Genomic DNA, 18,394 nt, shown 5'->3' with positions numbered 1-18,394 from the left:
AAAACAGAAAAGGTACTTCAGGCCCTGTCTCGAACAAGTCGCGGCGGTTTGGTATATCCATATTGTGAAGCACAGGCTGTGGGTGTGTAGACTTGACTCCTGCCAATTGTGGTTTGTTTCCGCGTTTTGTATGGATGTTGCGGAGGATCTCGGGTGGAATGAAAGGGATAAAGTGAACGGGAGTTTAGTGAGTGTTAGGAGATAGCGAAAAATAAGTTGTGAAAAAATGTGTGGATTCTTTGCAAGTCGAACCTCCGACCACACGATTTCAAAAAAAAACTGTTTAGCTCATCTTTGTGAAGCGTGTCATCCTTAGTGCAGGGGCCATGCTAATCTTCTCTGTATCGTTTCAAATTGACCAAATGTCCCGAAGGACAACACTTCTTCTTTTTTGGTCCTCTTGACAACCATAATTAACTAAGCCACAGCACCGCCATTGCTGCAGCCACACTACCAAGGGGGCTCTCACACTAACTCAACACAGTCGTGAATCGAACCACCCCCCCTTTGTAATACTCAGCAACTGTCCACTGAGACGTCTGAATTATTATTCTGATTCAAAACAGATACATGTACTTAGGAAACAAGTGGCTTTAGTCTTAAGGCTTATATTGCACTTATACTGTGGTTCATATAAGAGAACTTTGATTACAAGCCGTCTCGCACCCAGATTCTTTCATAACGATTTCAGCAGAAGCTGCAGAGACTTGAGAGATCCTGGGGACAAACTGCGTCTCGGCGCAAATAAGTTACATTGCAGATGAAATAATCTCTGCAAATCTTACTAAGGTGGTACTAATTGGTGTAATTAACTTGCCTCATCGTGGAGGAACTCACATCATATAATGTCACTCAGAGAACACAATCTCGGCACTTCCTGAGAAGAGCCTTAGTAGTAGTAGCTGAAATTAATGATTCATTTCATCCAATAAAGCCCTTTAAAGCTACCTACTCTACTCCATAGTATCTTTTGCCCAATAGTTGCTTGGTTCAGTTGCGGACCTGCAGGAAGCCAACAACAGCGGGAGAGGAAGGTCCCTGGCAGGGACGCGAGGCCTGTGCGCCAATCGCGAGGCTCGCGACTCGACTTCATCGGGCACAGACAGGGAAGCTCCGCTTGTCCCCGCAAGAAAAAAGAGTGTTATCCTTCGTTCACCGCTTGCGCATTCATTCGATTCACTGAAAATTTCACACCTTTGGTCCTCGGAGAATTGATCACGGGGATTTCCATCCCTTACATGTTGGGATTGCTACCTTCGTCTGCTGTGCCTGTACAGTTCTAGCTTCCATTCTTTTTTCGACATTCCTCTGGCTCGCCCCTATTCGCCCCACGGAACCGAACCGATACTACGAGCTTCGGCTCTTCAGGAAACATGGATAATATTTCGGAACTTATCGAGCGGCTATCTAATGATGAAGTAGGTTATTGCTGCTGCATAGCTCTCTTCATTCCAATCTATGCGGTGGATAGGAGCAGGCGGAGGTGTCGGGGGGGATAAAAGATACATGCATTGACTAAGCATCAACAGGACGCCGTCAAGAAAATGGCAGTCTTCAAACTTCAATCAAATATCGGGGACCCCTCATTCGCGGAACGATTCATTGCTCAGGGAGGCCTATCGAAGTTACGGGAACTGGCGTTGACAGCAAGCGGTAATACTCTGGCGTATTCACTCACCTCATTCTCGCGACTACTGGAACTCGATAAAGGATGGGACTATGTCAATGCCGAGCTTATATCACGGGTAAATTTCAACTCGGAATGCTGGCTAGAAGAGTTGGGAATTTGGACTGACACGAATTATCATCAAAGGTGGTTGAACTAATAGTTACCCATCCTCTCGTAAACATCCTCCGCGGTGCAATGTCGATCCTGGTTTCTATTGTATCGCATCCACATATAACCTCAGCACGTGGTTCATACACTGGCCCATTCGGCTTCCGGGCGTTGAAACCAGCTATTGGGGCACATCCGCAGTTCTTGGAGATGCTGGTTAGCCGGCTATCGTCGGCTGATCATGCGCTTTGTGCGAACTCTCTGCAACTAATCAATTCTTTAATGCGAGATGCTATCACGAATGATGCAGATAACGAATGGCCGAGGTTTATCAAAAGGTTGCAGGACTTGGGAGTTATTAAGGCTGTCTTTGTAAGATCCAACTACCTATCCAGCTGGCCGACCATATATCTGACTAGACTGCCTTATGATAGGTCCTTATGCAAAGTTCGGCCCTACAAGATCTTGCCCACCCGCTGCTTGAATTCCAAGCGCTTACAAAGGTATTACTACGAAGATGGAGAGATGTAAAGGTAGATTTGGAGGTGAAGGAACACCGGATAGCTCTGAAGGGCCTCCATTTGGCCAGTGCCCCAGATAAACCTTCAGATCCTTCCTCAACAAAAAAGAAACACAACCCTGAGAAATGGAGGAGACTAGGATTCGAAACTGAATCACCAGCATGGGAATTTGGAGAAGTTGGGTTTTTGGGAATGATGGATTTGACAGATTTTGTGAGAAAAGACGAGGATGGATTCCGGAAGGTTTGTTTTTTCTTGGCTTCATCAAGTTGCACTCGGCCTTGAGGTATGCACGTTTCTAAGATTTGACAGGTTTTACTTGAGCAAAACGCAAAAACACTAGACTTCCGCTGCCCTGTTGCTCGTGCTAGTATCACTGTTACACTTATCCTTTACCACCAGTTCCAAGTGGATAAGTCCGATCTTGATGACGCAAAAACCTACGCTGTTCTCGAATCACGAACGAATTATGAGCGCGCTTTTCGTCCTCTTCTTCTTCAATGGTCACGGCTACACACCGCGGGCCTCCAAGCTTTCCTTCGATTATGGACCGAAACAGGTGCCAGCGCAGAAGATTTTGATAAGGTTGCAGAACTCGTAAGAGTACTAATCTACCATGTCGTCGGCCAAGCGCCTCGGACCAAGGAAGTGCAGGAAGTAGAGGAAGAATTGACGCTGTTTGAGTATCTCAGGCTGCGGGATTTGCAAATGGAGATACTAGAGCAGTCATATGAGAGTGCGTGGGGGAATCACTTGAAACAGGTCAGGGAAGAGTTGAAATCGGAGGCTTTCCAGTTCGTAAAAGAACAGCGGATAAGGTGTCTCTTGCATGGCGCATGGTTCCCTGTGACGGTTGCTCCACGGACAGAAAATGGGACGACGCAGCAGAAGGAGCAGAAGAAGACCCAAGCGCATTCAACGGCGTGGCGTTATGTGAGACTGTCACATAATCGCCGATATCTGCATTACTGCGATTATGAGATGGAGACCGCGTATGAGCCGAAACTGGAAGAGCTTCCCGAGAAGAGTGAGTTACGCATCCTTCTTTGATTACCAGAATCCCTATTAATATATTTTGCAAATAGTCGACCTCTCCATAGTCTCTAGTGTAGTCTCAAACGTTGTCCCTGTGTCTATCGTCTCCAACTCGTCCACAAACACCTTAACCCAAGCCTCAAAGCTCGGCTCCACCAAGATAACGATTCATGGGTATCCGCCGCACGACTCGCCAGACCGTAAACATGCCAGAGAGGTTGTTCTATTGACCCTGCACCCGCAAACTCATAGCGTTGCGTCCGAGTGGCTGGATGGGCTTCTGATGCTCCTGAACCAGCAGCCGATCACCAGTGAGACCAGTAAACTCATCAACCTGGTGACGAACTATGGCCTCAAGATCCGGCTGCTGAATGTGAGGTACACGGATGACTTCCATACAAACCCACCAGATTTGCCGAGCAGGGAGGGGGTCGATGACGATTATTATTACAGTTTGTTTGTCTGATTCTGTGGGACTGTCTGTTTTTGTGTGCAAAACGTGCTGGGCATGATGATTGGCACATGGGTGTAGGGTGTAAGGAGCTTTTAATGACTTTAATTCTTGTGGTTTCTGTTACTCTTTTCTTTTTTGCTTATTCTTGCTTATATATTTTTCATTCTCGAATAACGTGGACAAGGCCTTGCAGTCTTGTACTGAATTTTTACTTTACCTTACCTTGTATGATTCTTTTTGTCTGTCTGAATGAGTCCGCCGATAGAAGGGCGGCAGTTAGTGCTTAATATGAATATCTCGACTTGTACGAGTGTAAAAAAAACCCTCCAGCAAGGGCCCTCAATTCTCTCACTTCTCTTTCTACCCGACCAATAACACCTGCTCATTCATCCCAACCAGTGGTTACGTGCAGAATAGGTGCACTTCGAGGGTACACGGATTGTGTTGAACTCTTAACCGTAAATTCCTTGAAGAAAACACTAACTGCTCTATGGAAAAACCAATGGGGCCGAAAATGTTGAAATAATCGTTGGCTGCTCATATGTGGGTTGCCTGTAAAGAGAGTTCGTGGTCCTGTCTTGCTGTCTTTCTGTCTTACTTTCCTTTGTCTTGCTGTCCTGTGGTTAGATTGGCTACGGTCTAGTCTCTGTCTTTCCCTCTACTTACTGGTAATGCACTGTCGAATACATATCATTCTCATTCATCACGATCCGTTAACAGAAAAGCCCCACCTAGCTAAACGGACGAAAACAGAGTTCTGAAAACCTGAGTATATATCGATTTATCTGAAAGTACCTACCCTGTGTGTTTTAGCTGTACTTCTCTAACGATCATTTTATAGGCCGTGGCTACTATATGTATGACGTATGCATGCAATAATTTATGACCTTCAACGAATTTACATATCATGGAAACCTCTTTATGCGGCCGACCATGAGCCGGCCTATGTGGCTTTGTTTTCACAGTCGAGCTCTTTACGCTAGCGTACTTTCACAACTCTCACTTCCACAGCCCTTGAGGTGGTCAGATATACCATTCACCATTTCAACAATGCCCCAAAAAGAACCAAAGAATCAAAGTAACAAAAACAAAAAACAAAAACAAAAACAAAAACCAAGAGACGCTGACGCTACCAGTATAAAACTCGTTCATCAAATGATGGTTATCAGCAAACATGGGATGGTTATATCAAAAACACGGGCCCATTGAACTAATATATATCCTTCGAATGCGGCCACAATTCCAATCTAGAAATATCAGTATTCCCACAAGAGCTGACACTTTCCGATTTATTTAATATGGAGATACGCCGTATCCAATGGCATCCCAAACTGCCGCTGTGGGGTTTGCGAATCGAGTCTCACTCGTTCTATGATAAGGCAACAGTTAGCTCTCTTGCTCCCCAATCGTATCCAGTCGATCATCCACCTACCAAGCAAATTCGCCAAATTCGCCATCTCCTCCTTCATCCTCTTCTCCTCCTCCAGCATCCTCGCTTTCTCTTCCACCAACGCTGTCTTCTCTCTCTCTAGTGTCTCGTTCTCCCCCTCCAGCTCCCTAACCCTAACCCTCATCTCCGCAACCTCCGCCTTCGTCCTCTCCCCCTCCTCCACTATCCTCCCATTCTCCCTCTCCAGCGTCTTATTCTCCCCCTCCACCTCCTTAATCTTAACCCCAATCTCCGCCACCTCGAGATCCTTCCTTGCAAGCTTCATCCGCAGCATATCCCGCCCCTGCGAGATCCCCTCCTTCTGCATCACATGCCGCATCAGTACCGCCGTGAGGTCCGCCGAGAACGCCGCCAGGCTCACGCCATTGCGATCCAGCAGCTTAAATGTGTCGGCGATCAGGGTGTCCTGCAGTCCTCGCCCGGGGCTGCCGAGGTTGCGGTTGCGGGAGCTCGGGGTGATGGGCACGTAGGCGGGTTGGGATTGCGGCGGCGGTGTACGCGGCCGCGGGCCGAAGAGGGTGCGCCGGACGGAATTTGTGCGCGCCGTGGTGGGGGTGTTGTCGGACAAGGAGACCGAGGGGTGAGGTCTAGACGGGGTTTGGACGGTGGCGGCTTCGGGGTGGAGGCGCGGAGATTTGCGTCTGGGGCTGGTGGTGGTGGCCAGCTGCGGTGCTAGTGCGGGGTGTGGGGAGAGCGCATCGTGGGGGTTTGAGGATGAGCTCGCCTCTGCTGGGCCATATGAAAGACGCGAACGATGCAGCCGCACATTATTTGACTTGGAAGGCGACGTCTGGGTATCAATCCTTCGCTGTTTCCGCGGGGTTGACATGCCGTTGTAGGAACGTGAGGGCTCGCGCCAGTTCATATACGGCTCTACATCCTCATCACGCTCCGAGTCGGGCTCGGTGTCGGACGTGAGGTCTTCAATGATGCGACGCTTAGAGGGCGTCGCCACTACGATCTCGGGATTGGGATTGGCTCTGGTGTGTCTTCTGGTGCATGTGGAGGGGATTGGAGTGAGCGATGGGTAGGCCTGTGAGAGGGGCTCGGGGTCTGGGTGGGTTTCGCGGCTAATGGCCTCAGATCTCCAGAGGAATAACCCGCAGCCTGTGTCGATATTGGGGCATTTGTAGTCTGTGAGATTGGATTATATATTAACGATCCAGATCCAGATTTTCATGGAGTGGTTGGGGGTACATTTACGACCATGGTTATGGTTACGCTTCCTGACGGTGCACTCGACTGCAGGGAGTCTATTGCAAACACAGGATTAAAGTGTTAGTGATTCACCTTGATATATATACCAATGAAATAAGCCGAAAATTTCAGTTGTGCTAACCGTGGATTGCAATCGCCTGTGCAGCGCGGGGTATCAGTTATCAGTGGATCAACCAATCGAACTAGCAGGGGGGGGCGCCCACATTTCCAACCGTCGACATCTAGAAATCCCTTCATACTCCGCTTCCTTATAATTGAACGTTTCTGTGTCTATGGCTCTTCCGTGGACCGCTAGGTTGAGTTTTTGACCGTTGTGAGTACTGTAGTTAGGGGTGAATTCTGGGAGGACGTGTTGTTGTTGTCCCTGTTTACAGCCTGGGGGTTTCGTGTTTTTGTAGTTGATACCGGGTGGGATGGACTATTTTGGATAATGGGGTGCCTGATTAATTGTGGTGAATCTAGTGATTGGAACGATTAGCTGCGAGCCGTAGACTTGCGAAAGGTATCTTCATATACCACCAGATTATAGTGAAAACCATGGCAATTCTCGAGTTGAAATCGCACCTAGATATCTGGCTATCCAGTTCTTGTGGTGTCTGTTACCTAGTCATATATTATCACTCGGTGCTAAAACAGGCAGCTTCGGGAGAGGATTAGAGCGAGGTGTCTGCCACAAGGTATCATAATAGCAAAACAATTCGCGACCCCGCCTCTAAAGACACTACATGCCGGGTTAATATAAGCATATCTACAAGCGTTAATGACAAACAAGAACAGGGGCGGCCCTTTCGCCCTCTCACGTACACGCCCGCACAACCAAACACTGGGGACATAAAATAACTAGGTCTCCCAAACCACCCAAGGCCGCCAGAAATACCCCGAGCCCTTTTTTTAGTATTTTTGAGGTTTGGTTAGCGTGTTCCGAGTCGTGTTTTGTTAGTACCAGTAGATATCCCTCCATCCCTACTAAAGCTTCGATCCAAACCCACTAGAACATATACCAGCAGAACTAGAATATCTAATCACCAATGCCCATATAGGTAATTAAAAATTCTTAAGAGCAAGACAAAAGACACTGCATACATGTATGTATTGCATCTACCATAAGAGCTCTCTAGTGGGAGGCTTGGGCGTAGTTTATGGTTGAGTACATGTAGCTAGGCTTATAATTCGGTGTGCCGTGCGGTGTGCCGTGGTCTATTCACGGTCGCGAACATGAGCTATCTAAGAGCCTTCGCCAACTGCCTAGGCCACCTAGTAATACCGAATTACCAAGAACACAGCAAGAAGTACGTCTCGAGACCCTCTATCTTTTGAAGATAATTGCTATACCAGAATGCTGGGTAAGTATGCATTCACGGTATGTTTGGGTACATGCCGTATTCCGTACATACCGGATGTTTATGTGTAAATTAAAAGCTACATCCCTCAAGGCCGGAGGTGAGAGGCGCACTCGCACACACGACACACTCACTCGCATTCACCTTCGTAACATACCCGGAAGCCGGCTAGCTTCCCAGGGGACATCTTCGTGTTAAGTCGCATCCGAGGTTTTCTAGTCGAGGTCAAAAGCAGCCAATGCACCCATGATCCTCGATTTGGGGCCGCTCAATTCTGTACTTGGGATTTAAGCATATATACATGTATGCTCGTGGATGAGGTACCAGAGGGCGGTTTGGGCTGGCCACGGAACGACGGGTCCGCCTGTTTCTTCCATGGGCCGGGCCGGGCCGGACGGGCCCTACTATATTTCCAGTTGGCCCGGCCATACTATTCGAGTGATAAGTTGTGTCCCCAGCATACAATGCAAAAACCAAGCATCTCCTTGCTCAACAGACACTATATCCTTCATATACCCTTTAATCATTTCTCTTAAATTACACGCCAAACAAAGCGCGCCGGAAACAAAATCGCCTCCGTTATTACCTACCCCACAGGGATCTACAGGAACGAAATTTTAAGCATAAAGCACGTACCTACGCCCTTATATAAAGAGCCGGTCGGCCTTTGCTCTGCACTGACTGGCGGTGAAACACTAAACGCCGTTATGTAAACAATATCGGTGTGATGCAGCTAACCTCCCTCCCTCAATTCCATTCTAGTTTACATAAAACGGCCGGTAGGTGGGCGGGCTGCGCTGCCCCTGCGCTTAAGTCAAACTTTATATAGAGAACAACGGTTTTAGGTTCTAGATTTAGTCAAGAATGGACACCTTGCTCGTAAATGCAATACAAATACCGACTTTTGCAATTTGGTGGACAAGTCGAGGCTAGATGATAAGAAATATCAAAGCATCGCCCCCCCCCCCCCCAAAACCGCCAGCTCATGCCCATGCCCACTCATGACCACTATGCGTTGAATAAGATGAGTCCGTTCGTGAACGGCTGTAGTTACTGTACTCTAGATAGGCTTTGGATGGCATATTATCCAGTGTTCATTGAACATATCGACGCGTGTATAGCCTACACCCTTGGTGGTACAAGGCTGACTATAATGTTTTTCTAGCTCTCGAGCTCACTGAGTATTGCTATGTCCAATTACCGTCACTGGTACTACTCCTAGTAGATACTTTGACCTCATGCCTGACACAGTTTATCGGAGATAAGGGGGTGCCAATACGTATAATGCTTTAATAAGAGCCCGCAGTACTTAAACCTACCTAGGCACAGTACTGCAGCTACTGTGAGCACCTGGGTACATGTACTCAGTCAAACGTACCTACACGTAAACCTCGGTCTGCCTATATATAGTTTCTTAGCGTTCACAACCCCCAGGCTCGAGGTCAACCCAACCAACCTACTCTAGGCAGTTGAGTGAGTATGCTCACAGGCAAACCCCTGCACCTTCCTAGCGTACTCTATTCTATCAAGGCCCCCCCACACCCCTCCTGCTAGCTACGCACCGCATGCGCAGTCAAGGGGCCTTGTGATAAATATCATTGTTTGCTTTCTCCCCCCCTCTTTGGCCATGTAGTGGTGGTGGTGGTGGTGGTGGTGGCGTGGGTAGTTGAAGGAAAGTAATACGGGCTCCTAAACCAGCCTCACCTCCAAGCCCCAACGTTACAGGGACACCCCCCCTCTCACCTTACCTCCCGGAGCTCCGCCAGGGACGATCCGGTTTTTTTTCGCCCTCTTCTCTTTCATCCCCACGCGTCCGTCGTGGATAGTGTAGAGGGAAAAACCGATATGATAGATAGCGCTCGCACGGCGCGCGGCCAGACCCTTATCCGGCCGGCGGCGGCGGTGGACATCCGCCAGATGTTTTTTTCTTTCCTTTTTGCGTTTTTTTTCTTCACTTGCGAAAGGTGACCACCTCCCCTATCTAGAGAATCTTTTGTATGCTGTAGAGGGGGGCCTACCTGTATTTCTACGTGCGCAACGCCCGGCGCCCCTGAGCTTGATATGAAGTGTGTTACACGCGGCGCCTAGCGTGAGAACACCTACCGAGTGATAGTCTATGATGCGTCGGTGATAAGAGTTTCTTCCCCCCGGGGTCAATTATGTGGGTGTGTGGTGGGTAGTGGTGTGGTACGAAAGTGAGGGAGAAGGTCTACGGCAGATCACCTCGAACGGTTAGGTGCATCCGGACAAGGTGAAATTACCTTGGCCCTCTCTGTTCAAGAAGGAGGGTGAAGGCGTTTTTGCACTCCTAGATGGATTTGATATGGGCTTTGGACTGCGGGCTTGATGAGCGTCCAGAGTGAGACTGCGGGAGTGGATACGTGGTCTGGGTGGATTTGGTATGGGTTGGTGCATTGGGGAGGTTTGCGGAGGAAGCCCTGAGCCCTCTGTCCTTTATGTCCTTTTAGGGCCTGGGGTTTTTATCTTCTTAGAAGAGTGAGGTGTGAGAACGAAGGGGGTCTCCGTAAAATCGAACTGGTACCCTGAGCCCTTATTGGTACTAGCCGCCCGGGAAGTCGGAGATGACACTCCACATTCTTTCACTTTTTGGGCAACCCTGAGCCCTCGCTGGTTTTTGCCGATTTTGATTCAGGCTGTCTGTCTAGTGGTGTCTTGGTCTGATTTTTTTTCTTTCTTTCTTGTCGTTTCTATTTCTCATCTAAATTGTAAAATGGGCCTAAGAAAAAAACACATTTACCCCTTGGAAGAATTTGGCTTGGCTTGTATGAATAGCCCTCGCTTGTGACCCCCAGTTGATAAACATGTTGTGTAATGCACATAGCCGAGCCGTTTCAAGGGGATGGATGGGTTTTTCCCTTCCGGTTGCTTTGCCAAAATGTAAAAATGTAAAAATGGACAGACAAGATTGAGGGTTGATGATGGTGTTGGCATGGAAACCCAAGATTTGGCCTGCTCTGGTCGTTCCATCGTTGTTTTGTAAAACCCGGTAGATCGTGGACCCGTATTAGCCAAACAGGGCGAAACTTGGACAGACAGACATGTAGGCAGAAGCAGCTAGCAGAAGCCGCATGCGGGTGATATTTGCGATCCTCCCTGGCTGGGCTTCTTCCCTCCGGATTGTGTCAGAGGACGCAAGAGAAAAGAAGGGAGGTCAAATTGCTCTTGAAAGACGCGATCTTTGAATTTGGCGGGGGAGGATCGCAGAAAGAAGAGAGCAGAGACCATGTCGACTTTTTCCTGTTCTGTTGATTCAGCCCTGTATGGGGTAGTATTAGGTGCCTTTTCTGGCCAATCACAGGTCGTCTTTTTTGGGGCTCTGCGGTAGTAGCCGAATCGGTGGGGGATGGACATCGCGCATAGCTAGGCTAGGTGTTGGAGGAGAGCGAGAGAGACGGTGTGAGTCGCTCGCTACCGCTTTCAGACTGCGCTCCTGTTTCGCCCCTCCCCTACCTACCCTCCCTCTCTTTCCTCGTCCCCTCCGGTACTATCGGCAGGTTATTAGTAAGTGAGTAAGTTGGAGAGCTGACTGTCCGTCTTGCTCCCACTCTCGTCCGTTCTGTCTCTTTTCCCCCGTCCGTAGATTGTCGTCTGGCTGTTGCCTGCTGCTTGCTGCTGCCAGCCTCCCCATTTGTCCATTTCTGATATGGTGCTAACCTCTTATGATAATAATACATTGCACTTGTCACTTTTTGGAAGCCATTCCTCATGCCGTACTTGAAGTTAACCTCTCCCTCTTCCACTCTCACTCGTCTTGTCCTCTTACTATTTCTCTTGCTATTTCTCTTCTTTTTCTTTTCTCCTCTCCTCTCCCTTCCTTTATCATCCCCTCTCCTTCTTCCTCTTCTTCCATCATTTACCCTCACTCACTCACTCCATCATACCTCCTCACACGAATTATTACTACATCATATTTACCCACTCTTCATCCGTCAGCCTATCTACACTACCATTACCCACCATCTACTCTCTCCACCTCTAGCATTACAATTACAATTACCACTACTGCAATTACTGCAATTACTACCATAACCAAATAAAATTACCAATTCCCTTACAATCACTATGAATTCCTACAAGCAAGATCAATGGCTCTCCTACAAAGAGCGTTCCACCCAACGCCACGTCTATGCCGGCTTTTCCTGCGGCGCCCGTGACCCTGACTGGGACTTTGTCGACCAACAAGTTCTGAAGGAGCTGCGTCCCGAGAGCGCCAACACCGGGTACAAGCTCTCGTCGTCCGAGAACCCCATGCCTCTGCTCAACGACAACGGCGGCATGGACGAAGACGACGACTACTCGTCATACGACGACGACTGCGTGTACCCCTACCACGGCGGGCGTATGCTCCAGACCCCAGCGGAAACGCAGGTGCCCGAGTGCGAGCTGGGCTCCTCGCCTGAAGGCTCAGTCGTCGAGGATGAAATGATTGATGTTTCTGGCGGTGATGAACGCTTTGCGCCTGTGGTTGTGCAGCATGACGGCGACGACATGATGATGGAGATGGAGCTCGAAATGCATATGTCTGCTGCTGCTGCGGCGGCCGCGGCAGCGCCAAGCGGCGGCGTGAGCAAGAGGAAGAGATGGGCGGACGATGAAGAGGAGAATGTACAGCAACAGCAACAGCAGACGCCATTTGCGGCGTGGGGCGCGTTTCCACAGCCTGGCGCGAAGAGGGTGAGAGTACGTGGTTGAACGATCATTGACGTGATGTAGCAGCTGCTGTAATCTCATCCTTTTCTTGCACTACTTCTTCTCTTTTTTTGCCTCGCTTTTAAATTTCTAAAATAATTGTATTGTTTTTCATTTCTTATTTTCTTTTTTTACTTCCTCATGTTTCTTTATGGCTGTTTGGACTTGGATTTTTTTGTTTTATGGGAAACTCGAAGAACACTACAAAAAAAGGACCTTCTACCGGCCGGCTGGCGTCGAATGGATAAGTAGAACGGAAAGTTAAGGTAAGGGTTACCCTCCTCTTTCTTTCTTTCAGATTTTTTTCTCTTTCTTCCACTCTCGGTTGGGGGCTTCATTTCATATTTACTTTTTTTCTTTTCTATCACGGGTTTCTATTTCTTTTGGGAAAATATCTTCTTCAGATGCAGGCAGGTCATCACGGAAAGGGGGGTATGGTAGGTACTTTTTTTGGTGGGCAAACTTTTTTGGTGGACAAACAATTATTTTTTGTACAATAGGATTAACAAAAAGCACCTCCTCAAAGCCACAGGCTGGGGAAATTAACATACATAACATCTACTTGATCATTCGTATCCCATCCTGCCTCTACCGTGTTTTGAGTTGTGTGGGAAGCAACCAAAGCAAGCCATCACAGAAGCAAATAGAAAAAAGAAACAAAATCTCGATCCCCGCGGGGGAGTTTGCAATGGCAAGTACGATAGTGTTACGCAGGCAGAAAAATCGGCGGGAGAAGAAAAAGGAACATTCGCAACCTGTAAAGTGAAGTGTCGTTGTTTTTTTTACATCCATCCAGGGGCGGTGGGCGTATGTAGGCAAGCCGCCAACAACGAACGATCATGATCGTGGCTGTGGGTGGTTGTGATAGGCCTGGTTTGGGAGAGGTACATGTACCAATGTATCAACCACTGTGCGAGAGCATCGTGGGATGGAGTTTGATATCTATGGAGCTTAGAGTGATCGGCAGTGAAGGCTTTTATGTAAATTCGGGAAACTGGACAAGTCTGGTAATTGGTTGACGTTGGAGAAATGATTCATGATTCATGAGCGCGCAACCGTCGCGCGCCAATTGATAATCGCGGAGTTGGAAGCTGTAAACCCCGGGCTTTTCGATATCAAAAACAACGTCACCTGCGCATTGTAAAACTCTAGCTAGAGGAACTACAAAGAAAGAAAGAAAAAAGACCCCATCTCTACTACAGTTCGGGCAGGAAAATGGCAATCAGCAAGCTTCTACGCCCGCTACTACGGCAGTCCCCAAGGCTCCAGCCTCTGCAGCATCTTCGCCGCTCCTCATCCAACGGGCCAAAAGTGCCCCCAACCTATTATTCTCTCTTCCCCAACACGCTCCCACTCGGGCCTCCGCCCAGCGGGCCTTTCGATCTCGACCCACGCGCTCTCCGCCAAGAGTTCTTCAAGCTCCAGCAGCTCACGCACCCCGACACCGTCACCGACCCGACCCTAAAGCGGCAAGCCGAGGGAGGGTCAGCTTACCTAAACCGCGCCTACAGCACGCTGCTCTCGCCGCTCCACCGGGCCCAGTACATCCTCCAGCTGCGTGGGATCGACGTGGCCGAGGACGAGAATCTAAAGATGGATGACCAGGAGCTGCTGATGGAGGTGCTGGAGGCCAGAGAAGAGATCGAGGAGGCCCAGAGCGAGGAGGATCTATGGCCTATGAAGGTCATTAATGAAGAAAGGATCAGGGGCAGCTTGAAGAGGCTGGGAGAGCTCTTCAAGGAGGATGATTTGGAGAATGCAAAGGTTGAGACGGTAAGGCTGAGGTACTGGGTGAATATCAGGGAGAGTTTGAATTCGTGGGAGAAGGGAAAGCCGGTCGTGCTGGCGCATTGAAAAGCGGCCAGGGCTTGGCGATAGAGGACTTGTCTGTAAAGACTAATTTATAAAACTGTAGAATATTGTATATCATAGAGCTGCTTATGTATTGCTACTGACTGAATCTCCATCTTAGAACATCCTGTAGCCACTGAACATATGTGATTTGGGAAATTCCCCAGATATATGTTAAACGCAATGTACTGTTCTTAGATTGTATACTACAGGACCATAATGATTGTGGTACCTCAGAATGGGGACGTTTGTAGGAAAAATAATGGTTCTTCCCGCCGTCATCTATATACAAACTACCGAATGAGTCCACGATGTTCTTTTGCAAGTACTAACAAGTGCCTTCTTCAATGATGTTTGCAAGGTGTCATTTTGACCCGGCATTGTGTCACGTGCTCTATGGTGTCGATAATTGAATTTCTAGAGTGATTATATATGTATTTACATACTTTATCCAAGCATGTACATAGAGAATCCAATTGTCCATTGCATATATTCTGGGATTGTTGTACTACCACAAGTGCGCACCAGATTGCGGTATCTAACGCAGACGGAGCCGGAGATGGACAACTACAGATCCGTCACCGGTGTATATAGCTTATCACTGATATTGGATAGCACAATGGCTGTGAAAGTGCAATACAACTTCCCCTCTCCGACCAAAGGATTAGTCGTAATACAAGCCTTGATTGAGAGTCAATATCCAGGCGGACCAGGCCAGTACCCTACTATACTAACCCCGCAAGGTGCACAAAGCACATCACAAAATGAAACTAGCCAAGTATCTACAATATCTAAGGTACATACAATCACGGAAGAGATCTGGTTTCTGGCCTCGTATCAGTACGTTAATCCGGAGAAGCAGAAAGTGCAGCGAAAAAAGTGTGAAAAATGTGGTTTGGGCGTCCAGTCTACAGCATCTGCAATGCAGCAGCTGTCATACCAATCATCCAGCCAACAATACCACCTCCAAAACTTAAAGAGTGGGCTACAATTAACGGCATGATCTACAATATAGTACCTTGGGAAATGCCGCCGGAGTAGCGGGGTAGGGAAAATCTCCGGTACGTACGGAAGAAAAAACTTTCACTGAGATGGTCTGGTCTGGGGGTTCTCGGTTGATATTATGATGTCCTTGCTGCAGTCCTAAATATGGCCCCGCGGTGACCTTTTTCCCGTATATCGTGGCGGTTGAACTATGGGGTATGGTAAAGAAGTTTTCTCTACACTAAAATCAAATTCATAAGTATCGAAAGTTTATTGCATGAGAATACCATTGTCATGACGCAATACATGTAATAAGAGGTGTAGAGTAGACATTCCACATTATTAAGATTTTGTTGTATCCTTGCGTGTCATGCCGCTGATTGGGCCTAGAGCTTAACTTTCAGAAACTATCTAAAAGTGTAAACCTCCGGCGTTCTGGGGGATTCAAGCGACCAGGGGTGACGGATGATTGTAAACGCCCTATTGGACCCTATATCCTTAGGGCAATCCTCGCCGAACACCCCCCACCTAACCCTTTACCCGATCACTTTTACTTTAACTGAGCTCCTCCGCTGTGTGGTGGAATGCGCGTCTGATTAAAAAAGGTGCACAGAGCTTTCTGTTTGTCTGTCTGGTCTCTGGTGTCTGGTGTCTGGCAATGGCAATGGCAATGTCCTGCAGTTAGGCAGTTTAGTCATCTCCACAAGAACGATGTACACGTTACGGTCATGGGGTTTCACGATGATCCGAGTTATGCGTACCTGCCTATACATAGAGTGAAGTTCCTCTCTCTCACCCACTCTTTTCTTTTCTTTTTCTTTCATTTCATCCGTATTTCATCCGCTACGGCCGGCAATCCATGGATCAACTATATGAGGACATCGGTCACGTGTCCATCTCTTTACACCCCGCAAAGCTTCTTATTCTCGGGGCATCGGGCACGACTGATAGACCGTGCATACCTTGAAACGTTTGAGAAATGTATGTATGCTGAAATGAAGTTGGGAGTGGTTTGGGGGCAGATTAGATTGAGCTCCTTACAGCTCTACCTAAGCAGTTGAGGGGCGGATCGGTCCCGGTGCGTAGCTCTACCTAAGGAGGCCTTGTGATTCAAGAGCTTATGAACCTCCTAGGACCAGGTTTTTTTTGTTGCAGATACAGACACGGTGTTCCTGGAACACAGACCGTTTCTTATTGGTTGAGTTATGGTATGTGGTTGGACAGGCGGAAATGAAATCCCAAACCCGTAAAAACAAGGCTGTCGATGGGTGAATGGCATGTGTCAATGATACAATCTTCAGTTCTCCGCACACTCGGTTATCGTAATAGGCTAGATCTAAATCCTAACCTAGGGCAGAGATGTTTCATCGTGCGAGCCAAGACTACCGAGTGATATCCCATGAAGTTGTCCTAAGTGAAAGTATTACATGTATGTAACGGCCTAAAGCTAAAATTAGTGGAATTTTGGTATCGACGGCTTAATATTATAAAATATCCTCCATCGTGCGCTCTTCTATTCCCTATGAAATCAAATGCCATCTCACCAAATTAATGAGAAAAAGGAAGAAAAAACTCCAGCAATCCAGCCCAGCCTCCCGTTGAAAAACTGGTCCCACAAGGTATATACTAACTAACCCACAACACCGTAATGAAAATTTCCCATCCAGTCTACACCGAAAACATTGAACCAACTCAACCTTTACAGCACAATCTTCTTCTCCTCTAACCATGTCAATCCCTTTAGACTCCTTTCAAATGTCCACATCGTGACTGCGCTCAACGGTGCTGCTTTCACCAAGCTTACAAAGAGCCCTTTATATAGTCCTCTGAGTCCCTCCGCACTTAAGATGTCTCTAGCGGTACTAAAGATGCCTGCATAGATTGGTATGTTTCTATGCACGTATTTCTGCCTGGTAGGACCTTGGACTTGTAGTCTTTTCCGGATCAAGTCAAGAGGAAATACGCCTGTTTTGGCAACGGTAGCAGCAAAGGAGCCAGCTATAGCATCCGACCACCCACTCGGGAGTTGTTGTACAGTAGAGAGGTACTGACGGGCAAATTCGTAGTTCATGAAAAATAGGCCCATGTGAGGTACAATCTGAATTACGCCGGCCCCAAGGCCACGGAAGAAGCCGTAAGCACCTTCGTTTTCGATAATATGTCGAACCGAGTGTTTTATAGATTGGTAGACCTATTTTCGAGGCTGTTAGAAAGAATGATGATTAAAGAAAAAATGAATATAAACCTTTTCTTGGCCTTGTGCGGCGAATCTGGTTCGGAGAAGGTCTAGAGGATATGTAGCCGTTGTTGCAAGGCCTCCTGCGGTAGCTCCGGCAATAAATGATTTTACGCTCTCAGGAACCTCCCAACCTGACTTTGTGATCATGAGATGTGTTTGCTGGTATGTAAGAAATTGAGAAGCGCCATATGCAAGATACAGAGCCTCTGCTGGGATATTTCCCTTCCAGAGTCCAGCTATTCCTTCTTGTGCGATAATTTTCCGCATTGTCGGAAAGATACCGCGATATAATGGCCCATTGTGAGTAAAATTCGCGGTAGGGCTGTGGATCTGGAGCTGGAGGCGGATCTTGACGACGTCGAGAGGTGCTATTACAAACCTGGAGTGGGTTAGCCTATTTCTGTATTTTGACATCGCCAAATGTGACGGTACACGATAAATAGGGGATTGTGCAGAATATACCGTGAAACCAGACCTGCAATGGCACCAGCAATTACTACGCTTCGTTTCGAGGCCTGCAAACATAGGTTAGTACTGCCGATATTGAAGCATTTTTTTTGTTGTTGGCGGGATGTAACCTATGACATCACAGGAGACGTGAGCATGAGATCAGGAGTTCAGACTTGCATTTTCATTTCCGTATTTCGATTTCCCGACTCGGCTCATCATGAACCAAAGTCCGCTCGTTTATGATATCTTTCTGGAAGGGTTCCTTTCTTCCTTTACTGCTAGCTCTTTTCGCGCTTGTTGCTGAGTGTTGAGGTTGAAGGGATGTCTAAAGAGCCTCAACGGAGGAACGGAGGTTGTGCGTAGGA

General features: G+C 47.9%; 6 protein-coding genes across 6 annotated transcripts; 4 read left to right on the top strand and 2 right to left on the bottom strand.

Moving 5' to 3' along the window:
- Window positions 1-1,373: 1,373 nt before the first annotated feature.
- LAJ45_10859 (uncharacterized protein) lies at window positions 1,374-3,799 on the top strand (the record flags this gene model as incomplete). The annotated part of the gene is made up of 7 exons (XM_046120374.1): window positions 1,374-1,418; window positions 1,530-1,745; window positions 1,814-2,149; window positions 2,212-2,541; window positions 2,611-3,325; window positions 3,384-3,550; window positions 3,635-3,799. The coding sequence occupies 7 exons, from the start codon at window positions 1,374-1,376 to the stop codon at window positions 3,797-3,799; spliced, it is 1,974 nt and encodes a 657-aa protein (XP_045966383.1).
- A 1,277-nt stretch (window positions 3,800-5,076) lies between these two features.
- LAJ45_10858 (uncharacterized protein) lies at window positions 5,077-6,692 on the bottom strand (the record flags this gene model as incomplete). Its single annotated transcript, XM_046120373.1, has 5 exons — window positions 5,077-5,156; window positions 5,220-6,371; window positions 6,435-6,490; window positions 6,577-6,592; window positions 6,659-6,692. 5 exons carry the CDS (start codon window positions 6,690-6,692, stop codon window positions 5,077-5,079), a joined length of 1,338 nt encoding a protein of 445 aa, XP_045966382.1.
- A 5,186-nt stretch (window positions 6,693-11,878) lies between these two features.
- Window positions 11,879-12,508, top strand: LAJ45_10857 (uncharacterized protein; the record flags this gene model as incomplete). The annotated part of the gene is made up of 1 exon (XM_046120372.1): window positions 11,879-12,508. The coding sequence occupies one exon, from the start codon at window positions 11,879-11,881 to the stop codon at window positions 12,506-12,508; it is 630 nt and encodes a 209-aa protein (XP_045966381.1).
- Window positions 12,509-13,720: 1,212 nt separating this feature from the next.
- LAJ45_10856 (uncharacterized protein) lies at window positions 13,721-14,359 on the top strand (the record flags this gene model as incomplete). The annotated part of the gene is made up of 1 exon (XM_046120371.1): window positions 13,721-14,359. One exon carries the CDS (start codon window positions 13,721-13,723, stop codon window positions 14,357-14,359), a length of 639 nt encoding a protein of 212 aa, XP_045966380.1.
- A 1,853-nt stretch (window positions 14,360-16,212) lies between these two features.
- On the top strand, window positions 16,213-16,542 carry LAJ45_10855 (uncharacterized protein; the record flags this gene model as incomplete). The annotated part of the gene is made up of 3 exons (XM_046120370.1): window positions 16,213-16,321; window positions 16,384-16,418; window positions 16,474-16,542. 3 exons carry the CDS (start codon window positions 16,213-16,215, stop codon window positions 16,540-16,542), a joined length of 213 nt encoding a protein of 70 aa, XP_045966379.1.
- Window positions 16,543-17,039: 497 nt separating this feature from the next.
- Window positions 17,040-18,245, bottom strand: LAJ45_10854 (uncharacterized protein; the record flags this gene model as incomplete). The annotated part of the gene is made up of 4 exons (XM_046120369.1): window positions 17,040-17,531; window positions 17,586-17,958; window positions 18,042-18,094; window positions 18,207-18,245. The coding sequence occupies 4 exons, from the start codon at window positions 18,243-18,245 to the stop codon at window positions 17,040-17,042; spliced, it is 957 nt and encodes a 318-aa protein (XP_045966378.1).
- Window positions 18,246-18,394: the final 149 nt, after the last annotated feature.

The sequence above is a fragment of the Morchella importuna genome (genome assembly GCF_003444635.1).
Source record: "Morchella importuna strain M04M26 chromosome Unknown Morimp01GS052, whole genome shotgun sequence".
Classification (NCBI taxonomy): domain Eukaryota; kingdom Fungi; phylum Ascomycota; class Pezizomycetes; order Pezizales; family Morchellaceae; genus Morchella; species Morchella importuna.
This window is presented reverse-complemented; position numbering and strand designations above follow the sequence as displayed.